The 23,341-nt window shown below is 49.7% G+C and overlaps 1 protein-coding gene across 1 annotated transcript; it reads left to right on the forward strand.

Moving 5' to 3' along the window:
- Positions 1-9,057: 9,057 nt before the first annotated feature.
- On the forward strand, positions 9,058-16,266 carry DLX3 (distal-less homeobox 3). Its single transcript, XM_038385781.2, has 3 exons — positions 9,058-9,594; positions 11,300-11,490; positions 14,252-16,266. The coding sequence occupies exons 1-3, from the start codon at positions 9,273-9,275 to the stop codon at positions 14,594-14,596; spliced, it is 858 nt and encodes a 285-aa protein (XP_038241709.1). The 5' UTR covers positions 9,058-9,272; the 3' UTR covers positions 14,597-16,266.
- Positions 16,267-23,341: the final 7,075 nt, after the last annotated feature.

Genomic DNA, 23,341 nt, shown 5'->3' on the forward strand with positions numbered 1-23,341 from the left:
GGATTAATTTAAGAACATCCGAATGGCCCTACTGGGTCAGACCAAGGGTCCATCTAGCCCCGTATCCCGTCTTCTGACAGTGGCCAGTGCCAGGTGCCCCAGAGGGAATGAACAGAACAGGTCATCATCAAGTGATCCATCCCCTGTCGCCCATTCCCCGCTTCTGGCAAACAAATTTAGTCCCAGATGGCCTGAAGTTCTCTGTGGTAATGGCATATTGGGTATGTGAACTTTGAGTTATCACTGTCCCACTCTCAGAGCTCATGGAAAAACGGGTAAAAAATTCTGGGGCAAGTTTCGATATGTTGACATGGTCCTTTTGCAGAGTTTGAGAGTGACCGATCGTTTGTCTCCCTCCAAGACCATTCTCATTTATTTTTTTCCATCTTTTCTTGGTCTTTTTCCACACACCCCCACTCCCCTTTTAATTTTAGAAGAAAAAAAAATGATTGTCAAAGAATGAATAAGAAAAAAAGAAAAACAAGGGATGGAAAAAGAACAGGAGGACTTGTGGCACCTTAGAGACTAACAAATTTATTAGATCATAAGCTTTCGTGAGCTACAGCTCACTTCATCGGATGCATTCAGTGGAAAATACAGTGGGGAGATTTTATATACACAGAGAAAATGAAACAATGGGTGTTACCATACACACTGTAACAAGAGTGACCAGGAAAGGTGAGCTATAACCAGCAGGAGAGTGGGGCGGGGGGGGGGGAACCTTTTGTAGTGATAATTAAGGTGGGCCATTTCCAGCACTTTACAAGAACAGTAGGAGGGGAAATAAACATGGGGAAATAGTTTTACTTTGTGTAATGACACATCCACTCCCAGTCTTTATTCAAGCCTAAATTAATTGTACCTAGTTACCTTTGTTTTTTTAAAAAAATCACAAGATGTTTTGTGAATGGACAATTTTTCATGGTTTGTTTAAAAGACCCTGCCCCCCAAAAAACCACAAAAACTATTGATTTTTTTAATTAAAAGAAGCTCTACCCTTTATATTCCTCTAGCCACTTAACTCTCTGTCTCATCTGTTTGTGTCCATCACCCATTACGTCTCACTCTTGGTTTCCTGACTGTTTCCCTTTTCCTTTACCCCAAACTGCCTCTCTAAAAATATACAAAACCCCTAAAACTAAGTGTTTGTGATTTCACTAAAACAAATCTAGAGTGAGAGAGGGAGATGCCCCATGTCAGCAGCCCACCACCCTCTTGATTCCTTTGGACCTTAGCCTATGATACACTGAGCATCCTCTAATCCACTGATTCCTATGAGCCTACAGGGCACTCAGCACCATGCATGATCAGGCCCTTTGCTTGTATGTAGTATTCTCTCTCACACACGCATACACACCCCCTTTGTCTGTTTAGACCGTGAGCTCTTTGAGGTAGGGGCTGTCTCTTTCCCCAGCTTAGCACGATGGGGCCCCGTCTGCCTTATCCAGGTTTTCGGAGCGACACCCATTAGATCCTGGTACACAGATACCACCTGTAAGAATGTGACTAGAGCAGAAGAGACTAGAACGGCTGGGGCCTTTGGGGCATTACTGCCATAAAGGAATCATCATCAGGCCCAGCTCTAATTGCAATGGAAGAACTGGGCCTTCTGATGAGATTAAAACCTAGACTGGATGATGGGCCCAAACTCAACCAGAGCCCAAACTCCCTAGGCGCCCTGATCGGTTTAAAATACCCTCTGTCTCCCCCTGCCCTCTTGACAACCAATTCCTCAAGCTGCTTTTGAGCCCCCAGCTCCCGCCCTAGGTCTGGAGCAGCGAGACGCTCCGAGAAAGGCTATTTCCAGCCCAGTCTACAGCAGGGAATGCCACAGACCATGAGAACAGCCTGCTTGTGGGACAATCCCAGTCTGATTTTGCAGGCCCTGGAGGCTCGGAGCAAGGATGAGCCCAAGCCACAGAGCTAGGAGGTGAGGTTCTGGTTTGATTTTACTGCTAGCTCTGAGAGGCACCTCCATGCCTCTCTCGTCGCTCGCCGCACGTGGGCAGCTCTCAGCGAAGGGGGCCGATACAGAGCCGTCCCTGGCTTGTGTGGCACCAAAGAGGACACTAGATGGAGCTGGTTCCCCGAGCAACACACAAAACTTAGGCAGAGGGATGCAGTCCCACTTGCCCCGAGCCTGCCAGGGCCTGCCCATCCTCCAGGGATTCCCCATGATCCACAGGCACAAAACTTGCCAGAAGGCAGGATCCCAAGAAAGGCAGATGAGTATCGGGGATTCATAGATTCATAGATACTAAGATCAGAAGGGACCATTCTGATCATCTAGTCCGACCTCCTGCTGGCATCCTATCTGCTCTGGCCCACAGGGACTTGCTCATGGGCGTCTGGCAGCTGGGTCACTGGTGGGAGAGTTACTGAGCTGAGAGATCCCTTTACACCTCAGGGACAGAGAAACAAACAGAGCAGCAGCTGCTTGGACAGAGGGATACAGGGGAAAATCTTTGGGCCAGATCCCCAGCTGGTGAAATCACCGTAGCTCCACTGAAGACAATGGGGCTGGATCCCAGCTGGTATAAATCAGCCATAGCACCAGTGAAGTCATAGAGATCTGCTGGTTTACATTAGCTGAGGACCTGGCTGCTGGCCCTTCGCACAGGGCTCTGGCAGGGTTGTTCTTGCTTTGACTGTACCAGTCATTGACACTGGGGTAAGCAAAGTTACGTTCCCGTTTTATATTACACGGGTGCCTGCGTTCTGTCCTATGGGGATTCAGGCTTGTAGTCAAGGGCCACCGGATCCATCCTGTGCTCCTTTCAAACCCGGATTACGGGACACTCCTTGGCACATGGATTCGCTGCTCCACACCCTGTTTATTTACCTTTAAACTCCGGCTTGACGTTGGAGCTCATGCTAGTGGGGAAGTGGAAGCAGCAATGAAAGCCAGTCTTAGTTCGCGTGTGTGCTGGACAATAGACTTCAGCCCTAACCTGCAACCCCACTGATGTTCTGGTCCTGGGCTGCTCCTCTCCTGGGCTCTCCCCCGCCCCGGCCACAGCTCAGATGAGGCACGTCTCAACCCGCAGCCCCAGCCGGAGGCAGGAAATGCCAGGAGAGTGGGAGATGCAGAGATCCAATCCCAAATCCGTTCCTATTGTACAGGGGAAAGGCTCTACATACCTTTGCGCATCATTGTGAAGTGGCCCATTCATCTCCATGAGAGATTGTCCCCTGACTGAGGACACTTCGTGGAGCTGATAATAGTTCCAAGAAGCTTGGACTTCTCTGTCCATCTCAGGGGGTGGACTCATTCCCCCCTCCCCCAGCCATGATTACAGCACCTGTGGGCTTGTGCCATGCACTGAGTTTGCCCATGCTCGTCTCCTCCCTCTTGTCTCAGCACCGTGTGCTTGGTGCATAGATTCATAGATTCATAGATACTAAGGTCAGAAGGGACCATTCTGATCATCTAGTCCGACCTCCTGCACAACGCAGGCCACAGAATCTCACCCACCCACTCCTACGAAAAACCTCACCTATGTCTGAGCTATTGAAGTCCTCAAATTGTGGTTTAAAGACTTCAAGGAGCAGAGAATCCTCCCTCAAGTGCCCCATGCTACAGAGGAAGGCGAAAAACCTCCAGGGCCTCTCCAATCTGCCCTGGAGGAAAATTCCTTCCCGACCCCAAATATAGCGATCAGCTAAACCCTGAGCATATGGGCAAGATTCACCAGCCAGATACTACAGAAAATTCTTTCCTGGGTAACTCAGATCCCATCCATCTAATATTCCATCTCAGGGGATTAGGCCTATTTACCTTGAATATTTAAAGATCAATTAATTACCAAAATCACATTATCCCATCATACCATCTCCTCCATAAACTTATTGAGTAGTGTTGCAGGTTTGGGATGATTCCCAGTGGCTCCAAAACTTTTGCATGCATAAGGGCACTTTCATGGAACTTTGTGACTTGCTTTCCCCTGCCCTGAAGCGCAAGAATACCAAGATGAGAGCAGCCCTCACAGTTCACAAGCGAGTGGCAATAGCCCTGTGGAAGCTTCCAACGCCAGACAACTACCAGTCAGTTGATAATCAATTTGGAGTGGGCAAATCTACTGTGGGGGTTTCTGTGATGCAAGTAGCCAATGCATGCTTTTAGGGTGCCTGTTCTCAGCTGCCAGCTACGATCTGAGTGCTCTGTACTGTGCCAGGCAGGAAGCATGCCCATTCCTAGCTTCTCACCCTGGTCTCTGCATTGTAGGTCTGTGGCATGCAATGAGCATGCACGCTCTCAGCTCCCCACCCCCTCTTGGCATTGTGTGCTCGGGCCATGTGATACAGACCTGGCTGAGTTCCTCTAGTGGACAGTCACCAGTCTGTTGAAATTGGACCCACCTTGGAGCTCACATGCTTCCAAGCCATCTGAGCAGTTCCAAACATTGTAACTCTGGGCTTCTATGGCACATTTCTGGGGGCAGACCACCTGTCTGGCCCCTTTCCTTGACCAGCTGTCCTAGGCCCTGAAACCAGGGCTTGGACCTCCCAAGCCCCCCTAGTCACTTCTGCATGATCCCCCCAGCATCCCTGGTCTGGTTAATAACTTCACCCTTTGGTGAGCACATAGCAGGCCAGGTAAGGAACACCAGGTTCCTAAAACCACAGGCACTTTGCCTCTCAGAGCATACACAGGAGTTACGGATCTTTAGGTAAAACACCAAAGGCCCCATGTGCTCTGCCCCCTGAGGGAGAAACTACTCACCCCTTCGGCTGAGGAGTTCTGGCCAAGTGTCAGGTAGGAAGCCAGTCCTGCTTCTATCATTGGCTGATGGTTGGCCCTTGAGAGGCAGTGAAGCAGAACGGACCCTTAAATAAAGTTTCAGTCCCCTCTGTCATGTGACACCACTGGTCAGCTTCAGAACCCCAGTCAGGTGGTTTAGCTGGGGGCTGGGTTCCTACTCCTCTCCCCCAAACCCAGACCAAACTGGGAAGTCCAGGTCTTTGCACTGACCATTCCCTGTAGCAGACCCATTGTTCTGAGGATGGATCCCTTTGAATAGATTGTGTATTAGTCCCGTCAGGCTGGCATCTGGCATTACAATGAGCTGCCCCTTGGCATCTCTAGGTAATCACAGTTACATATACGGTTGCCACCTGGCCAATTTTTAACTGGCCTGGCTGGATTTTTTTTTTACGGCCTTGCTGGTCAAAAAATGTAACATGCCGGGTGTTTTTTTGCTGTGCACACATGTGACTACACATGCCGCAGTCTTGTGACTACACATGCCGCAGTCTTGTAACTACTGGCCACGCACATCATGACAGCCCTTGGGCCAGAAAACAGAATTGCTGCTGTCCTATGAGAATGTTTGACTTTTTGAAATGTGTTTCCCTTGTACTCCCCCGTCTGTTTGTATCCACCTGTTGTCTCTTGTCTTATACTTAGATCGTTCGCGCTCTGGAGCAGGGACCATGTCTTTGTTCTGTGTTTGTACAGCGCCAAGTGCAGGGAGCGCCTGGGCCATGACTCGGGCTCTGGGTTGTTACTGCCATACAGAGAATAAAAACTGGAATACAAAGCAGGGGAAAGTGCTTCTGATCCCAGCTAGATGTATTTATCGATGGGCCCATTGTCTAGTCTCACCTTCTGTATAACAAGCCAGAGAATCTCACCTGGTAATTCCTGCATCAGGTCCCTAACTTCCATTTAACCTATAGCATATCGCTAGGCTTGGAGGGACACTCACACAAACTGATGAATTTTTTCCCCCATCAATAATCATTTAAAAGTACAGACAGGCAAAGTAAGAAAAATGCTTCCTAAGAAGTTATTAGGGATTAAAGGATATTTACTTTGTATATTTTGATGCTGTTTTAATGGTTACAAAGTTTTAACTTTCTGAATCTCTGCTACTAAATAATTATTGTTCCCCCCACTCCGCCATTGTCTGACCCCCTCCACCTTTGGTAATTACCGGTGACTGTGAACATTTAAATTGGCCAGAAAAATGCTTATACCCCATAATTTCTCATAGCTGTGAAAATGTAACTAGACCAAAATAAAAAAGGCTTAAAAATAAACATTGATATTAGCCATCAAAGCTATAAAAAAACAAAAATTGAATTCTGCCTAGCCTCCATATTGTTTAGAAAGAGCTCCTGGCTTTATTTAAAGATGGTGAATCCCCCATGTCCCTAGACAAGTTGCTCCAGTGGTTAATTACGCCGTTAAAAACTTGCACTTTATTTCTAGTTGGAATTTGTTTAGCTTCACCTTCCAGCCATAGGCTCTCCTTATGGCTTTTTCTGCTGAACCGGAAAGCCTTTTTCTGCTATTCTCTGTAATCTCTTCCCCGTGGAGTTAGCTGTAGACTAGTGGTTCTCAACAAGGGGGTCTGGGGCCCCCCAGAGGGCCAGGAGCAGGTTTCAGGGGGTCCGCCAACCAGAGAGGGGCCAACCTTAGACTCACTGGGGCCCAGGGCAGAAAGTCAAAGCCTGAGCCCCACCAACCAGGGCTGAAGCTGAAGCCTGAGTAATGTAGCTTCGTGGGACCCCCTGTGGCGTGGGGCCCTGGGCAACTGCCCTGCGTGCTACCCCCTAGTGCCAGTTGTTGTGGCACAGGTAGGTCGTGGAATTTTTATAGCACGTTGGGGGGAGTGGGAGGGTCAGAAAGAAAAAGGTTGAGGACCCCCGCTACAGACCTCAATCACGTCACCTCTTAACTTTCCCTTGGATCAACTAAATACGCCAAGCCCCGGTTTCCGTGCTCATTTGAAGCTCTTATTTAATTCCCATCTCTCTGTTTATTCAATACCTGACACTGGGATAATACATATTGATTACGTGGTGAGAGAGAACAAAAATCCTACGTCCCTGCTAGATTCTTCCTCTGCTCTTTTCTGGTGGTGCTCCTCGCCTGGAGCCTGTGCCACACGCTTGGTTTTTTAACAAGCCAGGACAAAACGGGGGTGGGTTTTGAATTGAGGGGGATACTGTACCTCCCTACTTCCCAGGAGGGTGCGACCTGTTGAGAACAGTGCCCCAGACTGCCCAGAAGGTGGCGGAATTGCACTGTGCATCCTGTACCTTGCAGGGCCAATCCCCAAAAGGAGAGTTTTAGGGAGAGTTTTAGGGAAGGGAAACACAGGTAGAGACAGGTTTCAGAGTAGCAGCCGTGTTAGTCTGTATCTGCAAAAAGAAAAGGAGTACTAGTGGCACCTTAGAGACTAACAAATTTATTTGAGCATAAGCTTTCGTGAGCTACAGCTCACTTCATCAAAATAAATAAATTTATTCATCAAAATAAATTTGGTAGTCTCTAAGGTGCCACAAGTACTCCTTTTCTTTTTACAGGTAAAGACTGAATGTCTGTGTGTGATCGGATGGGAATAGAGAGAAGGACTTTAAAGAAAAAAAAATGGGGAGATGTCTCTGGAAAGAGAAATAAAATGGACCACAAGTGAGTTTCCGAACCGGCCTCCCCCCGGGGCCATTCAGTGTCCGCATGATGAAACAAGGACATGAATTAACAGAGAAACACATTAATTATGTCCCCTCCCCTTTTTAAGAGACAGGGGGATGCAAGGATTTCCCCAAGAGTTCTGACTGCAAAACGAATGTGCCCCTAGCGAGCCAAGGCGTTATAGGAGGAGTACAGCCCATTCAAAGCAGGGCATAGGGAAGGCCGTAGTGAAGCCCACTAGCTCTAGTTTATCTGATTTTGGAGGGGAAAATGAAAGTTCAGATGCCAGATTAGGCCCCACGGTGGTGGGGAGAGACCAAAGGATCCCCAGTCCTGGGAGCGGCAGGACAGGAAGTTTGCCCTTGAAGGATGCTGCAGGGCTTGCAGCAGGGCCTGGGTGAAAGGACTCCAGGAGCAGATGTTCTCATGAGAGGAGCAAACAGGAGCTAGGGGCAAACCCATAGCGGGGCCCAGAAGTACGGCGGCCAGGCTGGCAAGGGGGCACCTGCCTGGGTTGTTGCTGTTGGAAGCTTGGGCACATTTGAGGGATGGGCTAGAGGGTAGGGACAAAGCCTCCCAGAGCTTTAACTACTCGCACCCCGTGGAGGTGGTTACCCTCATCCAGCCCAGCACACACCCTCCCCCAAAACACCTGCCAGATCTATGTCATAGCCCTATGGACACCTCCGCAGACCCCTGTAGACATACTCACCCCCCACAGACCTACACAGCCCCCTACAGACACCCCCACAGACCCCTATAGACATACCCCCCACAGACTTACACAGACCCCCATTGACCTAAGCAGACACCCCATAGACCTACACAGACCCCTACAGGCACCTCTACAGACCTACGCAGACACCCCACAGACCTCTATAGACACCCCCCACTGACCTACGCAGACATCTCACAGACCTACACAGACTCCTATAGACATCCCCGATCTACACAGACCCCTTAGACACCCCCACTGACCTACAGACCCCTACAGACATATTCAGATCTACACAAACCCCTACAGTCTACGCCCCCACAGAATTACACAGACCCCTACAGACACCCCCCCCCCAATCTACACAGACCTCCTATAGACATATGTACATCCCACAGACCTCTCTAGACGCTCCCCAGAGTCCTACACAGACGGACCCCCATGGACACCCCCCACAGACCTACCCAGATGGCTTTAGACATACTCCCCTGCCCCCCACAGACCTACCCAGAGCCCTAGCCACAAAAACCTCACCCCTAAAAACACCCCCCAGATCCACACATACACACACATGCTCTTAGGGACACCCAAAGGACATCCCCCCCCCCACACCCATCTCCATATATCCCTCTGGACCCCCAGGCACTTATACCCCTATAGACACTCTCCCCCTATAGCCCCAGATCTGGAATTGCGGCCCAGCAGCTGCCCCCTGCCTCCCTGCAGGGGTTCGGCTGACAGGGCGGCTGAGAGCTTGGATTTTTTTTTTTCACCCACTCTTTGTTGTTGCAAAAAAAAAAAAAAAAGGAAAAGAAAAGAAAAGAAAAGAAAAGAGTCTGTTTTGCCTCCCAGGCAATATTTCTGGAGCCAATCGGCGCGCAGCATCCACCCTGCCCTGCACCATAATTAAAGGCTTGAAGCAGGCTGGCTGGGCTGGGGAGTTTTGCTTAGTCGCCTCGTAGCAGCTGCCGCCCGTGGAGCTCTCAGCGGCTGGCCTGGAGGAGGCATGCTCGCCTGACTCCTTTGGGGAGAGACAGAGACCCACACACACGCCCCAGCGGATCTTGTGCTTGTCCAGAGGCTCTGGCCAGGGGAAGGGAGCGGATCCCACCTGCCCCTGCCTCCTGCTGCACCATGAGTGGCTCCTTTGATAAGAAGATCACCAGCATCCTGACCGACCTCTCCAGCTCCCTGAGCTGCTCCAAGGATTCCCCCACCTTGCCCGAGTCCTCGGTCACCGACCTGGGCTACTACAGCGCCCCCCACAACCAGCACGACTACTACCCCAGCCAGCCCTACAGCCAGCCCGTCAACCACTACTCCTACCACCACCAGTTCGGCCTCAATGGGCTCACGGGGGCTGGGACTTACCCCACCAAGGCAGAGTACCCTTACAGCCCCTCTTACAGGCAGTATGGGCATTTGAGGGAGCAGCAGCTGCCGGCCCAGGAATCAGGTAAGGAGCCCCCCGAACCTAGTGATCCAGGGGCATGGGGGTAGGGTGGGTGGATGTCTGGAGATGGGGGTGGTGGTATGGAAAGGAGTCACTTCTTGGAGTCAGCAACAGCTCTTCCTCCCTGCCGCCCCGCCTGTGTATATGAATGAGAGGAGAGTTCTTGTCAATATCACACACACACACACACACACACACACACACAGGAGACTGCCTCTTGAATCACACAAAAGTGGGGTGGTGAGAGGGAGGGAGTTGCTGAGGGTGGGGGGCTTGTTTGCTAGATCCAGGTTTGGACGCACAACTTTCTGAAATCTGGCTCTGATTTAAAAGATTACTTTTTGCACCCACCCACACACTCTCCCTCCTTTTGTTTCTGGCAAATTCCTGACCTTTATTTTCTGTGCCACCAGTCAGGGTGGCTATTTACCCTTCCCAATCTCCAACCCCCACAGCTCTCTCCCACTCACCTTTGCCCCTGAAATCTTAAGAAACTTCAGGACGACTCAGGTTAGTTGATGGAAAAGGAGAACCATTTTGGGGGGGCAGGGGGGATAGGTCGTCTCTCTTTCCAGCCCAGGCTGCTGGAGTAGAGAGAATGACCCATGCCATGACTGGACAGGAAGATAATAGTTAGGTAGCAGCTCTGGGGGAGGGGAATATGGGTGGGAAAGTGTTTTATTTGTGAATAATCTTGTAGTTTTTAAAGCGAGTCTGAGGTGCTGGGGGATTATAGGAAAGTAGGAAGCTCAGAGAAGCCTAGAATCTGCTGCCCTAAAAGAAAGGGACGCGGGGAGGGGAGAAATCGATCCTGCCCTGATTTCCACTTACTGAACAATTCTACCCCCACCCCCAAAAAATAAAGCTTGGGAAACATCCAGGCAGCTGGGACCTGAGGCTGCTTTAGAGACAGGCTTGTCACAACCCACCCTACGGGCTCGGAGAGGAAGAGAAGGGCCAACTCTGAGAACCAGTTGGTTTCCAGCAGATCAGAACCAGGTGGGGAGCCCCTGGCAGAAAAACAGGCAGGCTGGGGTGAGCTGGGAGTTTGGGGAGCTAGTGAAATGGAGCCATAGGAAGAGGTGGCCAGGGACAGGAGAGGGAAAAGGCAAGACAGAATGTACCAAAGGAAGAGAGAGAGAGAGAAAGGAAGAGAAAAACGCACCAAAGAGAGAGAGAAAAAAACACAAAGGGGGAGGGCGAGAAATGAAAGACCTTGCATGCCAAAGAATAACCCCCCAAATACTCCATTCTTGCTGTGCTTCTGAAAGCTTTTACCTGGAGTCTGTACAGCGACTTCTCCAAGTAATCAGCCCTTAACTCCTCTACAATTGTTTTCACTCGCCATACATACAATTCAGGTTCCTGGGTCACTTCTAGCACCACAGCCTTGGGGTTTGGCATCTGGGAGGTGAGGTTTACTAGATGGAGGCTTAAATCTAGGGTGACCAAACAGCAAATGTGAAAAATCGGGACGGGGATGGGGGGTAATAGGAGCCTATATAAGAAAAAAAACCCCAAAATCGGGACTATCCTTATAAAATTGGGACATCTGGTCACCCTTAAATCCCACCCCACCCTCCTTGTCTCTCCCCAGCAGGGAAAAGGGTCAGAAACCACCTCCAAAGACTTGGGTTGTTTTTTACAACATTCTGGGTGGGGGCAAATCAGCTGCTGAGATTCCAACATGTTCCCTTTTCACTTCCAGTCTCAGTGAAGGAAGAACCAGAACCGGAGGTGAGGATGGTCAACGGGAAACCCAAAAAGATCCGAAAGCCCAGAACCATTTACTCCAGCTACCAGCTGGCGGCTCTGCAGAGGAGATTCCAAAAGGCTCAGTATCTAGCTCTGCCCGAGAGAGCCGAGCTGGCTGCTCAGTTGGGGCTGACTCAGACGCAGGTAACTTCAAAAAGAATAAAAAATACCAAACTTTTCCCCTCTGTGCGGGGGGGAGCAAGAGAGAGTTGCCAACTCTGTACAGCCCCTGGGTTTAGTGGGCTTAGATTAAAGCACTTACACAATTAGACAGGGACCCATTGTGGAGGAGCCGGCTGTCTGAGACAGTGGGAACAAAAAGGTGGGTTTTCTTTAGGCATTTGGATACATTTCCTACTGCTTGCTCAACCATGTGGGCAAAGAGAGTCCCAATCCTCTTTGCGCTCACCAGTGTCAATGCATTGACTTTAGGGTTACTCCTGATTTACCCCAGCCATCCCAATTGGGCCCAGATAAATGAAAATGGATTGGTTTTGTTTCTCCCCCATTGGGGGAGATTTTTCCCCCTCCCCAAAGATGATCAGCGCTTAAAGGTTCAGGGCCCAATCTATAGCTCACTGATTCGGATCAAGTGCATAGAACCAACTTCAATTCGGAGTTCCTTCCCCATTGTGTCTACTCACTGGATTCCCAGCACAGTTTGGCTAAGTGGGCCGAAGAGTCTAGTTCAGTGGTTCTCAACCTTTTTTCGTTTGCGGACCCCTACAAAATTTCAAGTGGAGGTGCGAACCCATTTTGGAAATCTTAGACATAGTTGGAGGACCCCCAGGGCTCATAGCGGCAACCTTTCGTGGACTCCTTAGACATCTGCGGACGACAGGTTGAGAACCACTGGTCTAGAAAACCAGGAAGAAGTATCCCTTCCTCTCTTTGGGCAGTGATGGATCTTTGGGTCCTGTCTGGATTTTTTTTTTATGTCTCTTCAGAATTCAACCACTAATTTATATCAGAGCAGCCTTTGGGCTGTGGATGCTAACAGGGTCCAGTGGGGTCAGTGGGGTTTTAGTTAGGGGTAATCTAGTGTAGAGACCGGAGTCAGGGGTCCAAGAACTCATTTATTTGTGTGCGTGTTGCACTTGTGAATATGCTCAAGCTCTTGCAGGTGAGGGTTTTTGTTTTGTTTTTTTAAAGAGTCTTTTAATATATTAGGCCCAGAACCTCAAAGGTGTTTAGGGTCCTCAGTTCCATTGATAGAAAGTTTAAGCCTGAAATAGTGGAGTCCAAAAGAGATTATCCCCAACCCCTCTATCCTTACTTCACCATCACATTAGAATGCTACAGTATCTGGGGGAGGGGGGGGCAGGAGGGGGAGGTGTTGTAAAGGGAAAGATTAATAGAAAGGAGTCTGAACAGCTTCCCCCCACCTCCAGATCTGAGATGAGTGAATCCCCCTCATCCCTCACCCGAAAATTGGAACACCTCCAAACTCTGAGGAGGGTCACATCCAGCCCCACCCATAACAAGTGGCGATCTGCGTAAAGGGCTGCTTCTGCAGTCCCTTACAGGCTGGGCTTCTGATGATGTCAACAGGAGCATCTCTGGAGTTAGGAATGCAGGGTTGGTCATAGATGGTGACAACAGGCTGACTTTTAATTGCCCAGATCTAAATAAAGTTCCAGGTCAGCGTGTTTCCGTGGGCTGTTAGCCCAAGAGCAGATGTTCTGTGCCATAAGGGCCTTACACCCTTTGAGTGATTGCGACATGATAGGGAGCTGTTTCTTTTTGATTCCCTTCTTTAAAAGGGGTTTGATTTGTTAGGGTTTTTTTGTTGTTGTTGTTGGTTTGTTTATTTTAATGTGGTTGGAGATTCTGCTCTGCAAGTTGCTTTTTGTCTCTGGAAACAAAGGAAACTCCAGAAAAGCTTTAATGAGGCACACACGAGCCCGACAGGAGCTGGACTGGAAAGCAGTGCTTTTCAGGGGTGCTAAAATGCTAGCTTGTGTTTGCACTCTAATTTATTCCCTTGGGTTACCAGGGGGATTTATGATTTCTGTGCTTTTCTTAAGGGTGTGTATTGTGCATGAAAGATCCCCTTAAATTGAGGCTGAGTGCCCCATATATGGCATAAGGTGTGGATATTCCCTATACAGCATAAATATTACAGTAGTGCTAACTCCAAGTGTTCAGAAATCATGAGCCAGGCCTCTCCCAAAATCACAAGATCCTCTTAAAACTCATGAGATTTCTCGTAAGCATTATTTCGGGGTGTTTTGAGCCTGTCATGAACAGTCAGGTCATGTTGTCAGGTTTTTCTCTGCCACCTTGAGGGCTAGAAACTTTATTTTTAAATGAGAGTGGAGGTGCTCACCTAATCACAGGATGCGAGGAGCTGGGGCTTTACAGAAACACCAGATATTGTGAAATTTGGCAACACGGACACTACGCTCCTTTGGCTCTTTATTGGCTGTTCTATCTTCTCTTTCCTGGTTCTCCCTGTCACATTGGATTCATCTGCCTTCCCCATCTCACCCGTCTTCTTGCTCACCACCCCTCAATTTCTCTCTTTGTCTCCTCCCCTCCCCGGCAGCTCTTTAAGTGGAACAGGAACCCGCTCAAGTATTTGAAATGAACCCCATCAGGTTTGCCCCAGTCCCCGTTTCGTCACTGTCCTGCCTGGCCTGGTGACTTTTGTAGCAACAGGGCCACTTATAAATGTCCAAAGGAACTCGTCATTAGCTGTCAAAGCAACAACCTGTTTTGGGGACAAACCCCTCCCTGCACCTTAGGCTAAACAGAGAAGCAAATCTGCCCATGCGGTGACATTTCTGTTCACGTGCCACTCCATTTGTCCCCCGTCCCCTCTGCCTCCCTTCGGTGGTGTATTGACCATGTACGTAAAAGGGACCCAGAAAGTCACACTTCCCTCCCTTCCTTCCTTCTCTAGGTGAAAATCTGGTTCCAGAACCGGAGATCCAAGTTCAAGAAGCTCTACAAAAACGGGGAAGTACCTTTGGAACACAGCCCCAATAACAGCGACTCGATGGCCTGCAATTCTCCACCTTCTCCTGCCCTCTGGGACAGTAACTCTCACAGCAACCCCTCCAGCAGGAACCAGCTCCCCCAGCAGCTCCCCTACAGTTCTTCCCCAAGCTACATGGAGGAGCAGCACAACCCCTGGTACCACCACCAGAACCTTAGTGGACCTCACTTACCGCATCAGGCTTTGCCCACTAACACCATGCATCATACACCTCCCGGGCCGCCTCCCAATCCAGGGGCCGTGTACTAACCTCCAGCCTCCTTGGACCAGGGGAGCAAGAGAGAAAATTGTCACCGTCGCGGCCAGACCCTTCTTAAAACGTGGGTTTGTTTCCAGGACAATGGCAGACACACACAAACATTCCAGCCCGTCTCAGGACCAGCAGAGCTGCAAAGGGTTAAAACGATCAGAGGACGATCCACAAGCGAGGCAGGAGTGGTGGCGGGCAGGTGGGGCAGGGTTGGGGAAGAGGTTTTGGATTTTTATTTTTCGGTAAAGATTCAGAATTGCCAATTCCTTTTCACCCCACCCCTACTTTCTACGGGGTCCCCGGCCCCACTGCACCACCATCCCAGCCACCACCACCAGGCACAGTGAATGGGAAGATTCTTCCATCTGGAGCTCTCTGCCAGAGACTCACCTCTCATCTGGACAGAGGCCAAGAGACACCGCTTGTCTCCAAGCGTTCAAAAACAGCACAACTGGTTTTTTTACCTTCCCGGGTGAGCTGTTTGTGGGGTGTCTCCTTGAGGACTCTGGAAGAACATCTCAGCTGGCGGGACTTCAAAAAACCACTTGGCTTCATCCACATCAGGGTAGGATTTTTCATCACGCCCAGATGATAGAGAAGGAAAAGTAATTGTCTCTGCGTCTTCCCTGTCATCCACCCTTACAAGGGTCAGACTGGAGATGAAAGCACAATTTAAGCTAAAAAGAAAAATGCAATAAGAGGTGCCACACTTTGTTGTCTTTTAAAAAAATTCTATATATTCTAAATAAATAAAGTCAATTCTTAGATATGTCTATTGTACAGAACTGGACACTATAGAAACATTTAATAACATTATTGAAGGGACCACTGTTAGAGAGGACCAAAAGCCTAGCAGTGGGGAAGGGTTAAATTCTGATCTCGTTTACACCAGTGTAAATCTTGCTCTACACCAGTGTTACTTCAGGTTTACAGAGAAGAATTTTGGCTGGTGCAAACTGGAGTTCCAAAATCTCCGTACTGGATGAGGGCCAGATTCTGATCTCAGTTATACCAGTGTAAATCCAGAGTTACTGCAAGATTAGAGGAGAATTTTGCCCTTCCGGGCCAGATTCTCAACTGGTATAAATCAGCATTGATATCAATGGAAGTCACACTGATTTACGCCAGTTGCGAATCTGACCTTCTGTTAGGATTCTCAGAAAATAAACAGAGGTTGTTTTAAAAAAAATGCAAAAAAATATTTGAAGTGTTTCAGGAACGATTTAAGTTATTTTGAAATGGGAAATGAGCCTATTAATGGTTTACGTTTTCTCCGCACGTCAGTTAAGCTCATGTCAAAGTAGAATGTCTATTTTTTTGACAAAACAACAACCAAAAAGGGAAAAAAAAATCTCGGATATTTTTTAAAAAAATAATTGTATTTTTTTTTAAAAGCTGCCGTTTTAAGAAGCGTTCTCGTGTGTGTTGTACAGTCCCAGGGTTCCTATTTATGTTGCTTTGTATAAATAAGAGCAGATGAGGGGAAAAGAACACATACAGAGGGTTCATGTGTATAAAGTTGACCAAAACAAGAGTTTTCTTTAACCTGGCTTGGGGGGGGGGGGAGAAGAGAGCTCCCTCTAGAGTCAGGGCTTTGTTCCAACATCCTTTCTGCTTTGTTAGTGGACAAAACTGTATATACCGTGTTAATAAAAATACTTTGAATTTAAGATGGTCCAATTTGGTTTTTTTAATCTCTGTGAAAAGGAGACCGAAAAAAATAAAGTTCTGGCCTCTAGAAAGAGTTCTCATAGCTGTGAAGTATAGAGTTGGATAACATCCTCCTTAGGGGACCGGTAATATAATTTGGTTTGGAAGAGGATGAGGTCGAGAGTCCAACCCAAGTGCTGCTGAAAGTCTATCACCAGTTATTAAGCTCAATACAGGAGCAATTGAGTAAACATCTTCAGCCCACGTTACACAGGAGATCAGACCAGATGATTTAATGGTCCCCTTCTGGCTTTTAAACCTCTATAAATCTATTGAATTTGGCCCTGATCCTGCAAACACATAAGTAAGTGCTTAACTTTACGCATGTGCCCAGTCCCCCATTGACTTTAATGAGCTTCTCCTGTGTTTAAAGTGAAACATGTATGCCAGATCGGGGCCTTTAACAAAGTTGGAGCAAGTCCTAAATGAACAGAAGCTGATTTCCCTCCTCTGCCCCTCTCCTGGAGAAGGTGACCTCTTCAGGGCACAGATGTAGTCAGTCAAAAAGTCAGCAAGAGCGGGGAAGTGTTCAGGAGTGAATGGTCATTGAAAACATGCCCCCAACACACACACACACACACACACTCTCTCTCTCTCCCCATGGGACCTCCCTGCAGGCAGATCTGAGCACTCATTGGTAATAGTGGGTGAAAGCCAGGACTGAATAATCATATGTAGACAAACTGAGAGCAGGTTGATGGACCTGCACCATTTGGGCTGGAGACCAAGAACCTGATACTCTCTGGCCTTGCAACTTGTGTTATCCAAGCTCCCACTTCGCACAGGTGTATATGACTGCAGCAGTTACAAACCAGTAAAGGATCAGTCCCAGAACCCACTCTCCCCAGGCCAGAGATGGGTGTTTTCTTGGTGAACTACTTGCACACATTGTTCCAAGCCAACTTGAATTCAGTTCCTTCTTCCCTTAGGAGCTCACGGTCTCCTTTGGCCAAAGGAAGGTTCGATTGGTTGTTAAATAAACTCAAGGTGATTTGGTAACTTCTGCTGATCATGCTGGCCAGGAGTTTCAAACGATTCCAGCACCTGTGGATTTCCCATGCCCTCGGTACCCCAACATGCTGGACTCTTTGGAAAACTGACATATAAGAGCTCCAATGGGAGCTGAGCCCTTCTAAAGGTCTGGCTCCAGTGGTGGGTGAGGAGCCCTTGACAATGTGGCCCTGAGCTCTTTTGAAAGTTTGACCCATTGTGTCCTGGCAGAAACTCTTTGGAGACCGTAAGTTTCTCTCAACCCATTTTTGGGGGGTGTATGGGGGTCAGGAGTGCATGTAAAGTAATCAAAGCAGATTGCATTAAACAACGAATGTGCAAAAGGCAGCTATGTTCTCATTTGCTCAGAATTGCTTGGTTCTCCCTATATTTTCTTCTCAGTGAATTCCAGCCAGGAGAGACCGTAGAAGCCTCAACAGCAGCCGTACGTCTGGCTGGAATCATGCAGGGAGAAATCCTGCCACATTAAAGGAAGCTGTAGATAATATCTATGGCTGGTAAGCAACAACTTCATAGGGAGCTGTGGTTCTAATGGTGAGGAGGAGGCTGGGAATCACAGCTCTGACATTGACGCTCTGCGACCTTGGGTAAGGCGTTTCACATCTCTGTGCATCAGTCCTCATATCTGTAAAATGGGGGTGGGGGACATTCAACTGGCACTCTGCATGTGTGCGTAACGCCACACGTGTCAAAAGTCGCACTGAGTTCCACGGAAATTGTCATGGATTTAAAGGCACGTAAGCGTTTGCAGAATCACGGCTTTAGGTTGTAAAGCCCACTGAGCATTGGTAATGGGCCCAGGACGGGATCATGCAAGGAGAGCTGCATTTCAAAAAGGCTCCCAACAATTTAATAATACCGTCAGCGGCACTGAGCTACAGATCCCCAGCAAAAGGCAAACAAAAGGGCTTCATAAGAACATAAGAACGGCCATACTGAGTGAGACCAAAGGTCCACCTAGCCCAGTGTCCTGTTTTCCAACAGTGGCCAATGCCAGGTGCCCTAGAGGGAATGAACAGACCAGGTCATCATCAAGTGATCCATCCCCTGTCACCCATTCCCAGCTTCCGGCAAACAGAGGTTAGGGACACCATGTTGGCGAATAGCCATTGATGGACCTATCCTCCATGAACTTATCTCATTCTTTTTTGAACCTTTATAGTCTTGGCCTTCACAACATCCTCTGGCAAGGAGTTCCACAGGTTGACTGTGTATTGTGTGAAGAAAGACTTCCTTTTGTTTGTTTTAAACCTGCTGCCTATTCATTTAATTTGGTGGCCCCTAGTTCTTGTGTTATGAGAAGGAGTAAATAACACTTCATTATTGTTGCTTTACCTATTACACCACTGTACCTATAGCACCTTGCTTCCAAAGACACTGAAGCACTTTGCAAGAGATGATCTCTGATTTGCAGAGGTGGAGGCCCAAATATTCCAAAGCAGTTTCCGGTTTTGGAAGCACTCCATTTTTCATGTCCCCACCCCAAGCCACCTACAGCCTGATTGTCAGGGGTACTGAACACCCTTTACACCAGTGATAGTCAATGGGAGCTCTGGCTGCTTTGCTCAGCCTATCTGGAAAGGCCAGAGCCTTCCGCAGTGTGTTACCAAATCATGTGATTTTTAGCACACTGTTCAGTGTTTGTCTTAAAGCCCCAGCTGCCGGATTCATGTGATGATGTGACAATCTCGACTTTCATGAAATAACAGTGACAGTTTCTAGCCCTGATGGCAGCAGAGAAAAACTTGGAACCCTGATATCTGAAGACGCCTACAGCAGATGGCAAATAAAGGAAACCCCCCCCATGCATTCATTTTAAAATCTCATTATATTTGGGGGGGCTAACTCATGATTTCTGAATGTTTGGGGCTGGCAGTACTGCTTCATTATTTTATTCTCTTTCCCAACCATCTGCATTGATACGAGTAATTGTGTCAGGGAATTAGAGCTAGTGCTGATCCATATGGGACACTAGCGGGGTTAGTGGGATCTGGACATCTTGAGTTTGCCTGAGGCCTTGAGGACATGCATAGGCATTTTGGCCAATCAGAAGGCTTTTTATTCCTTCCACTGCCATCTTTTAACTAGCGAAAGACATTTTAAAAGTTATGTTCCTTGTTTAAAATGTTACGTCTGAGTTTGACTAATGCTCCAGCTTCCCTTGGGGACGGGAAATCAGCCATAATGCAGAGATTCTGTTTTGCTTGCCTCTCTTCCCCCAAACCCATGTGTCACATACTGGCCATACTTTGTGGCTTGGAGTCCTGTCGTGATGTATCCCTTTAGGGCCATGCTGGTGTGCTGCCAAAACCTCCGGCAACTCTGGACGTTAGCCTGGTGCATGAGTTGCTGGCAGGCAGGGCAGGCAGCTGGAGCTCTGCTGATCAAAGAGGGTTTCATCTCCCGAGGTGGGTGTGCCTGAAATTAGATGCTACAAGTCCCACACAGAGCCAAGTCCCACCAAGAGGTGGCCAGAGCCATTTCCAGAGTGGAAAGCAGTGATGCGTCGCCCTTCCCCTCTAAGGTGTTTGTAACAACTAAACTCTTTATAATTAGCATTATAATCTAATACTTTCCATCAGTGGATCGCAAAGCACTTTCCAAAGGCCTTTTGCAGATGCAGAAACTGAGGCACAGAGCAGCAAAGTCACTTGTGCAACACCACCCAGCCGGCCAGGAACAGAACCCAGGTTCCCAGAGTCCCAGTCCAGCCCCTGAACCAGTAGGCCCCACTTCTCTGAAGAACACCTGGAGGTTTTGCTGCATGTTTGTACAGCGCCTCCTAGCGTGGGGCTTGATTTTTGACTAGGTGCTGCTCTAACCTCCTCATCCACCCAGATGGTGCAGGCATCCTTGATGCTGGCTCCCTCTAACCTCACTCCCACTTGTTTCCCAGCGTACTCCGACTCCCTCTTAAAGCAGCAGATCTCAAGCAAGAATCAGAACTGGTGCCCTGCACATGTTAAATGAACTTGCCAGGGGTGCAGCTATCAGCCAGTAGGCCAGGGAGCTCCGAAATCCCCATGACAAGCTGCTGAACGTGCCTGGCGGCCGGGTTGTCACGCGATTCACGCACTGGGAGCCATCTATATGTGGTTTATGAAAAGCTTTTCTTTTGTTTTGTTTTTTAAATTGCATTGAAGACTGAACCCTCCTCCTTTCTCCGGTCAATTTCTCCCTTGCCCCCCAGATTTCCATACATGTTGCTTTAGTGGCAATGCTGAGTTATGGGCCCATTTCAGGCCCCATCCAGCTCCGGCTGAAGCTCGCGGGAGCTTTCCCAGTACCTGTGAGCAGAATCGGGCCCTCTGCCTTTGAGGCCGCACAAGGTCAAGGCAGCTGGACGTCAGTATGACTGACATGACACAGACAAGCTACATAACGTCTAGAGGTGGACCAGGCCTCGTGTTTGTCCTCCAAGCCGGAGGAGGGCTGGGGTCAGGACTCACGTCTGGGGCAAGCACCTTGCCCCATGGGACTAAGTGCTGCTCACCCCAGCCTGCCGCTGCTCCTGGCAGAGAGTCAGGCCCTGGGGCAGCTCAGGAAGGGGAAGACCAACGAGAGGGGCACAGCAGGGGAGAGGCCCCACAGAACGAGAGATACACAAAGATAGCCGGGCAACCGTGGTGCTTCAGGAGTCAGTCACCTCCTCCCTTCAGCCCATTCATCCTTCAGCAGCCGAACGGAGATCGGGGCCCCTTCGTGCAGGGCGCTGTAGTGGGAAGCAGGGAGCTTGCAAGCTTGCTAGGGTTGGACGGGAAGGGAAGCAGGGGGACAGAGATGGGGAGTGACTTGCTCCGACGCCTCCTGTAAATAGGATTCCTGACTCCCAGTCCACCTCCCGACCCACTAGGCCGCACTGCCTCGCAGCCTTTGTGCTTCTCTGCTCACTTGGCCTGTCCTTCCAACCCTGACAGAGCCGACCCCTCTGCTTTTGCCCCCTCCTGACTGACGTGTGGCCTTGCTTGAATAACTGCACAGTTTGCTTTGCTGGCCCACTAGCTGCATTACTGCTCCCTGGCTAATTAGTTTCTAGGCCAAGGGAATGGGGAGCTGGCATTTCTGAAAATCATCAGCGCTTTTGAAAATCCTGGTGCATCCCCCTCACCGCCTGCATCTGCCGGGATCCTGTCTGAATCAGAGCACCGTCCGGGACTGCTTCATCTCTCCCCAGCAAGCTGGGTCTCTATTCCAGAGATGATTGCTGTTCCTCCCGCCACATTTCTAACCCTGGCTTGCACGTAGCTGGAAACACAACCAGAAGGGAACTCCTGCAGAGCGGACAAGCACACCTGGAGTGCTGCAGACTTTATAGGTGAGGCTCCATCTGCAAAAGCATGCAGTTGCACGGCTTTGACACACACTTATCTGTCCAAGTCCATGGCCTGCATCTCCTCGCGTTATTCCCTCTACTGGATTTCAGGGTTCCCTTTTGCTCGTATTATCTGCGCACATGATAACCATCAGCTGCCTTACCTAGCTTTCCCAGCTAAAATGATAGCAAAGCCTATGCTGGAATTATAAAGAAGGGGATTTCCCCAGCATTTGGGATAAGCCTCACCACTTCCTTATAAAGGAGCCACCCCCTTCCCCTCAAAACCACCCCTGCTGGTGGCTGATCGCAGATCTGATGGGACATTAAGAGGTCGTTTCTGCCTCGCATCTATTTCCCAGGTCGTCTTTCATTCCTGCAAAGAGGCCAATCTGACCTAGAGAAGAAGCCTGCTGGAGGAGTAGGAAAATCAGAAGCACATGGGACACGCAGACACTGCAATAGCCGCCACTTCTTTAAAAAAAAAAAAACCCAACTGGCCCTCTCATGACAGAGCCATACGCGCTTAGATCCGTCTTTCCACTGCCAAAAACAACATGCCTCCTAACTCTACTGCGTCACCTTTCTGCAGAGGCCAGGCGCCTGCCCTGGCCCAGGGAGATGTGGGCGACAAAGGGTTAAGCTGAGACGCGAGCCCCTTGGGTTCTCCGGAGCAGTATGGTTTGAGGCCTGCGTGCAAATGGGATCTGTGTGCTGGCAGGCGGGCAGACAGAGTGGAGACACTGCGTTTTATGAGGGCCCGGCTGCCAGCAAAAGCGAGAGAGAGAGAGAGAGAGGCAGGGGAAGGAGGGAGGGGTGCACAAGGAGGGAGCCCAAGCAGCATTGCCTGAAGTGAAAGGCATGTTGTAAGCGCAGCCACCACTGCAACAAAACCCCACAACCCTGGGTGCAGGGCTGCGTGTGGAAAGGGCAGGGCTGCTCCTGCCGCAGACCGGCTTAGCTGGCAGTTCTGCAGAGCAGCCGGGGTTCTGCAGCTTCCCGTCGCGGCCCACTCCGCCTGCCCTAGCCCACGGGCCCCAGACGCCACGGGGATGGGCGCGGCATATGAACCTGAACGGAAGGGCTTCAAAGCTACTCCTGCCACCCGCCTACTTGTTTAGTGCACAGCTCTCCCCCCCACCCCCACACACAACCCCCTGCTGCTTTGGCCAAGCCCAGGGCGGGGGATCGGGCCGGAGGGATCTGGGCCACCAATGAGTCCCAGCTAACCTGGCTGGTTGCTCAGCTCACCCTGTGTCGAGAAAAGCTCCCCAACTGGTTCCACTGACTAGGACGGACACATGGCCTGTACCACAGAGGGTGGTGGCTGCGATTCTGGAGTCCCCAAGCTGGAGGGTGGGGCCAGCAGCTCTTCGGGACGGTTCCTCCCTTCTCAGCCCTGCTGCACCCCTTTCTCTCCCCGCCTCCCATCCCCGTGTGGACACAATGTCATCTGACAAGCCCTTGCATTGGTTGGAAAGCCCGTTCAGCCTACACGGCCATCACCATCTCCAGCTCACATTCGCCTTTGCAGCCAGCTACGTCCCCTGGGGTCTGTCAGGGCGGCCCCTACTCAGCCCTGCCCCTCTCTCATCTCAGGCCTCTCCAAGGCCCAGCTCACCAGAGCCTGATCCCCTCCCTCAGCCCTAGGAGTGGGAGCCCATCCATCCGCTCCCACAACCCAATGCCTCCTCCATCCGGATTCTCCAGC

This window comes from Dermochelys coriacea, chromosome 27 (genome assembly GCF_009764565.3).
Source record: "Dermochelys coriacea isolate rDerCor1 chromosome 27, rDerCor1.pri.v4, whole genome shotgun sequence".
Lineage (NCBI taxonomy): Eukaryota > Metazoa > Chordata > Testudines > Dermochelyidae > Dermochelys > Dermochelys coriacea.